Below are 6,000 nucleotides of genomic sequence, written 5' to 3' on the forward strand. Positions count from 1 at the left end.
TCTGGGGGAGAATCTGTTCCATGTCTTTCTCCCAGCTTCCGGTGCTCGCCGGCAAGGCTTGGCAATCCTTGGCAATCCTCTGCGTCACTCCCACCTCTGCCTCTGCCCTCACAAGGCTTTCTCCCTGTGTGCTCTGATAAGGGCCCACTCTAATTCTCATGAACTTGACTGTATGGGCAAAGATCCTATTTCCAAATAAAGTCAATTCTGTGGTTTTGAGTGGGCATGAATTTTGGGGGGACACTAGTCAACCCAAGTAGAGGGGGTGTGGCCCCCCTGTCAGTATGGGGACATGCCTTCCATGGCCTTCCCTGCACTCTGGCCCCCAAGTCCTCCCTGGCACCCTAGGGTGTAGACACACACACTCCTGCCCCCCCCCCCAGCTCCCAGTGCTGGTCCCGGGTACCCCTGGGCCCCCACTTCCAGTGAAAAGGGGGCTCTAGCTTCAGTTCCATTTAAGCCTAAACATTCTTTGGAAGAGACCCCAGGCCCTGTGGCTCCACCCACTGACCCCGGGTGTCTCCTGAGCCTCTTTGGCCTCCTTGGGGCTTTGCAGAGACAATCCCCAAGGTTCCTAGGGTTCTGGGCCTGTGAGCAGGGCTTGCCCCGGCCCCCACAGAGGGCCTCTCCCGGCCTCCAGGCAAATAGGCTGCCTCTCTGCCCTGTATGCAGGTCTGCGGTGCCGCTCGGACTCCGAGGACGAGTGTGGCACACAGGAGGCTGACAGCCAAAAGATCTCGTGGCAGGCAGCCATCTTCAAAGTGGGAGACGACTGCCGGCAGGTAGCGAGCGGCCGGGCCTGCCCTCCCCGAGGCACCTCATGCGCGGAACCAGAGCTTGGCTTCCCACTTGGGTGGAGGTGCCACAGAGGAAATCGGGGCTTTCTGCCTAACCCAGGGACCTCTCCAGCGGCTCCCACCCACTGTCCATCCCCTGCCACCCAGAGGGAGCTGCCCCGGGAGGCAGGTGTCCCTGACTCGCATCCCCCACTGGACAGCATGGCCTCGGTTCAGCCCAGTGCTGGATGGTCCTGAGCCCGGCCCAGCATGGTGTGCGGTGAGGCCAGACACTCCAGGCCCCTGCTCGGCCATCGCCTCCTTCCCTATCCCCTCCTCACTGGCGGGGCTGCTGGGGGTCGGCTGGACGAGAGCACAGGAGGCGGCCAGCTGACCAGCCCATGCCCCCTGGTCTCCAGGACATGCTGGCTCTGCAGATTATTGACCTTTTCAAGAACATCTTCCAGCTGGTTGGCCTGGACCTCTTTGTCTTCCCCTACCGTGTGGTGGCCACCGCCCCCGGGGTGAGTTCCCTGTGCGGGAGCCCCGGGGGAGTCCCCCATGCCTCAGGCCGAGAGGAGCCCCACCTGCAGGCCTCGGCATCTGGCCCTTCCTCCCCAGTGTGGAGTGATTGAGTGCATCCCCGACTGTACCTCTCGGGACCAGCTGGGCCGCCAGACAGACTTCGGCATGTACGACTACTTCACGCGCCAGTATGGGGATGAGTCAACCCTGGCCTTCCAGCAGGTGAGCGACAGGGCGGCCCCCAGACCCGAGACGGCTTGCACGCGCCATCCCGCCCGCCCCCGGCACTGCCTGTGGGCCAGCACCCTGCTTCCCTCTTGCCCTGCTTTTCTGAGTCTTCTCACGTTTGGGGGTAAAACCAGGGTACCCCACAACCTTCCTTGGGATTCAGAGGATCCTTGAGATGGACTCCCCAGGAGAAAGCAAGTTCGTGGGTGTGGGAGGAAAGGGTTGCTGCCCCTGCACCCCCAGATGCAGTCACTTGTCCTTTCTGTTTCCAAGATCTGGCTTGCTGATTTGGTCTCTGCCTTCAAGGCTGGGAACGAGAGCCCAGAGAACATCCCCAAGCCTCGGAGTCCCAGGCAGGGAGGCAGAACTCCCGCCAGGCCCCGGGAGGTGCACAGGGGCCATCCGTGAGCACCCGGGCTCTTTCCACGCAGGCGCGCTACAACTTTATCCGGAGCATGGCTGCCTACAGCCTCCTGCTGTTCCTGCTGCAGATCAAGGACAGGCACAACGGGAACATCATGTTGGACAAGAAGGGCCACATCATCCACATCGGTCAGCCGGGCCCCAGCGCCGCCCTCTTCCTTTCCCTTCACCCCCTAGAGCCTGGGGCAGGATAGCAGTCCCCACCCCACAGAAGAGCCAGGCATGCTGGGGTCACCCAGCCAGGAAGGGCCCGGGTCAGGTTTGAGTTCAGCTTTGGGGCCTAACCTATTGGGCTTGCGGGGCTGGGGAGGCAAGTAGCAGCAGGACCGCAGGGCATGGTCACCCAGCCCCGGGGCCAGCCTCATTTCTGCTCCAGCCTGGCTCCCCACCTCCACTTCCTCTTTTCTCTCCTGGCTGCTTGCCACCACCCGCCCCTGCCATCCCCAGGAAAACACGGCCTGTGGCCAACTCATGGAGTGTGGGACCCAGTGGCTCCAAGCCCTGGCTGAAGCACGCCCACATCTTGCCCTGGAACTTGGTCCTATCAAGAATGGCTTTGGGGGTTTTGCAGACTTTGGCTTCATGTTCGAGAGCTCACCGGGCGGCAACCTTGGCTGGGAACCAGACATCAAGCTGACCGATGAGATGGTGATGATCATGGGGGGCAAGATGGAGGCCACGCCCTTCAAGTGGTTCATGGAGATGTGTGTCCGTGGCTACCTGGCTGTGCGGTGAGCCCCAGGGAAGGGCCAGTGGGGGTACCAAGACCATGGGGAGGAAGGTGGGCAGGCTGGCACCGGTCCTGGTTGCCACTTAATCCCACAAGGCCAGCCTCCAGAGGTCCCATGGGACCTTCTCAGGCCCCTTTGTGGACGGAGGGGCTGCAGTTCAGAGAGAGCAAGGCAGGTGCTAGAGGCTGCCTGCTGGCCTGGGGAGCCCGGGCCTTGCCTTCCTGTCTCCGCTCTGCCCACCTGCTCTGGGTGTCAGTGTCCCGCCATGTTCTGTAGTCTCCTGTGTGTGGCCTTGCCTGCCAGCACCTTGGGCTCCCCACTCTGAGCACCCCATTCACCCCTTCACCCAAGCCTGAGCATCCGCCATCCCCCAGGCTGCATGCTGAAGACTTACTTTCCTGGCTTCAGAGTGTCACATGGCCAAAGCCACACAATAGTGTTGTGGCACCTGAACTCCAACCCCGAGTTTGTTGGAGCCTGTGTCACACCCCCTTGGAGGGTCAGGCTGTGTTCGCAGTGCCCACCTGCACTTCCTCAGCCAGCCACAGAAACCGTGGCTGGAGGCCTGGGGTGGGCGGACCAAGGCACGTCGCTCAGCCGGGCCCAGGGTGTGTGAGCAGCCCCAGCCCGGCCGCCGCAGGGGCTGCCCTGGTGAGCCGCAGAGGTGCGGGGAGGTGGGCAGCTGTCCGGTGGGGGCTGCGCTGCAGGACGGCGGGCAAGGCCAGCCTGCTCAGGCCAGCCTCCTTTCCCTTCCTTCCCCGCAGGCCCTACATGGATGCAGTCGTCTCTCTGGTCACTCTCATGTTGGACACGGGCCTGCCCTGCTTCCGTGGCCAGACAATCAAGCTTTTGAAGTAGGTCCTGGGCACACGCACAGGCCATTTGGGGGACAGTTGTCCCCTCCGGGTGAGAGCCTCCTGAGTGCTGGTGAATGCGATCATTATCAAGGCCACATGCTCTCCTGGGAACCCCAGAGCAGACAGGGTTCCTGGGTGAGACCCTGTCACCACACTGGGGCTGCAGACATCCCAGGGGTCCCTTCATTTCTCAAGGATGCAGGGCCAGCCCCTGCCTCCAGGTCTGAGGCTGCAGTGGCTTAGCCCCGGGTTGGTCCTCCCCCAGCCCTGGGGCCACGCAGCCCAGGAGGTGCTGGGGAAGAGGACAGGCCCTCCAGGGCCAGCTGGGGACAGTGTCCCTGCCCCTTACAACTGTTCCCAAGAGGGAGCATTCCCTGGGCCGACCCTCATGAACAAATTCCCACAAATGCTAAGTGGTCTGTTAGCAAGACCACACCCCCACAGGGAGGGCATCCTCGAGGGTGCGGGGACCGCAGTGGCAGCCCTGACGTGGCCCTTGCCCCCAGGCACAGGTTCAGCCCCAACATGACTGAGAGAGAGGCTGCGAATTTCATCATGAAGGTCATTCAGAGCTGCTTCCTCAGCAACAGGTGAGCCCCCTGCCACACACCAGTGTTCTCTGGGCACCTGCACACGGCCACCACGCCCAGGCTGAGTGATGGGGACGCTGCTGTCCCAGGGGACTCTCTGTCCCACAGGTCCTGAAGGGAGTCCTCGCAGAGTGACGGGGTACTGGGTTAGAGGGGCCAGGGATGTGCTGAGGGGAACGCCCAACAGAAGCCTCAAGGCACGTTCCCCACATGGGGCCCAGGCTGTGAGGCCAAGCGAGCTGCGGGTGCAGAGGGCATGGGGCGGCGGGGGGGGGGGGGGGGACACGCTGAGCACAGCCCAGCAGGCTGGGTGAGGAGCAGAAAGAGCTCTGGGTGGCCTCGGCCCCACCCCTGCTTCCCCACATCTTCCTCAGGCGGGGCAGGGCGGGACCAGGCCAGTCGGCCATTATGACAGGGGAGCCGTGAGAAGAGGTGGGGTCTGGTTCTGAAGGCAGAGCCCGGGCTGAGCACCTGGGTGGAAGTGGAGCTGAGCTTACCCACCCTGATCCCCTGCAGACATGGAATCTGGGAGGAACCCTGAGAGCCGCCCAGGGTGGACCTGATGGGAGCAGAGAAACAGAAAGTAGCTCAAGGGCAAGCATGGAAACCCAGCAAGAGGGGTTTAGAGGGCAGGACAAGGGAGGTCTCTTCTGATTGTTTTGTTGGCAGAGTAAGGCTTGTGCTGGGAGGTGTGACGGGGGAGGAAGACAGGGTCTCATTCATGTGCCACATGCCAGGTGAGGGGCCAGAGTGGCACCTGAAATGGGGACAGCTCCTATCGATGGATTCCCAGGCCCAGGGCCTAGGCCTAGGACAGAGGGCAGGCATTTGGCTGAGGAGGCCCGGCAGGAGACAGAGCAGAATGGGGCTCACATAGCCGTGGTCACTGGTGGGGGAAGGCGTGTGCCCTGGAAGAAGGGCTGGCAGGCAGGCCACAGGGCCTGCCTGCTTACATTTGCATCTTCAGGGAGGGGAAAAGGGACACCTGCTAAGTGCAGCTTTCCAGGCAGTCGTGAAGGACTCAGGGGTAAAGGGCCCCAGAACCAGACGGTCTTCTACAGCCTCCCTCCACTCTCCTTCCAGGAGCCGGACCTATGACATGATCCAGTACTATCAGAACGACATCCCCTACTGAGGGTGCGGCCGGACCAGCGGTTACGGCCACCACCCCCCACAAGCCGTCCCGCAATCGTGGAGCCGAGCAAGCACATCCCCACCCCGGCTGCCGCATGTGGTCAAAGGGGGTGAGCTGCCGGTAGCCCCATCATTCCATCCATTGGAGTTATTTTTATAGGATAAATAGGACAAAAGTACACCATGCCAAGCCTGGCAATCCACTCCTTCCTGGCGTGACCCACAAGTGACATGTGAGGCTGAAATGACAATCATCTGAGGACACTCTCTCTGCATGGGTGTGAATACTTCATTTGCACTGGACACATTCCCAACACATTCCCTACCTGTCTTATTGCATAGGTACATGAAGTATTTTCTTGTGTATAAAAAATTATATTCAATTTAAGATTTAACCAATGTGAACAAAATAAAACAACAAAAGTGTGGAGTCCAGGTGTACATTCAGCCGAGGGGTGATTCCTGGATGTGCTGGGAAGGGAGCACGGCAGTATAGGGACAAGGGGGGCTCAGTGCAGCCAGCCAGGAAGCCTCTGGGGGGGCCAGGGGCACCGCGAATAACACTGCTCTGTTGCAGCTCTCGTAGGGGCCCCCTGACTTTCCCACCCACGTCTCTCTGTCTCTTGTCAGCACAGTGGGGCTCCCTGTCCTGCCTCTGCTCTGAGACTCCGAAACCTTCATGCAGCCATCTGCCCCCACCCCCTAGGGTCTCTAGGACTTTCAGCAGACAGGAGGT

At 61.4% G+C, this 6,000-nt stretch overlaps 1 protein-coding gene across 2 annotated transcripts in view; it reads left to right on the forward strand.

The window, feature by feature from the left end:
* The window catches only part of PI4KA (phosphatidylinositol 4-kinase alpha), a 118,474-nt gene extending 112,780 nt beyond the window's left edge, over positions 1–5,694 (forward strand). For both annotated transcript variants that reach the window (XM_078060681.1, XM_078060682.1), the window contains exons 48-55: positions 673–782; positions 1,196–1,300; positions 1,398–1,523; positions 1,961–2,081; positions 2,524–2,683; positions 3,448–3,537; positions 4,047–4,130; positions 5,214–5,694. In XM_078060681.1, the coding sequence (XP_077916807.1) occupies positions 673–782; positions 1,196–1,300; positions 1,398–1,523; positions 1,961–2,081; positions 2,524–2,683; positions 3,448–3,537; positions 4,047–4,130; positions 5,214–5,265 (848 nt within the window). In that variant the 3' untranslated portion in view covers positions 5,266–5,694. The remainder of the gene's footprint in view (positions 1–672; positions 783–1,195; positions 1,301–1,397; positions 1,524–1,960; positions 2,082–2,523; positions 2,684–3,447; positions 3,538–4,046; positions 4,131–5,213) is intronic.
* Positions 5,695–6,000: the final 306 nt, after the last annotated feature.

Source organism: Halichoerus grypus, chromosome 13 (assembly GCF_964656455.1).
Source record: "Halichoerus grypus chromosome 13, mHalGry1.hap1.1, whole genome shotgun sequence".
Lineage (NCBI taxonomy): Eukaryota > Metazoa > Chordata > Mammalia > Carnivora > Phocidae > Halichoerus > Halichoerus grypus.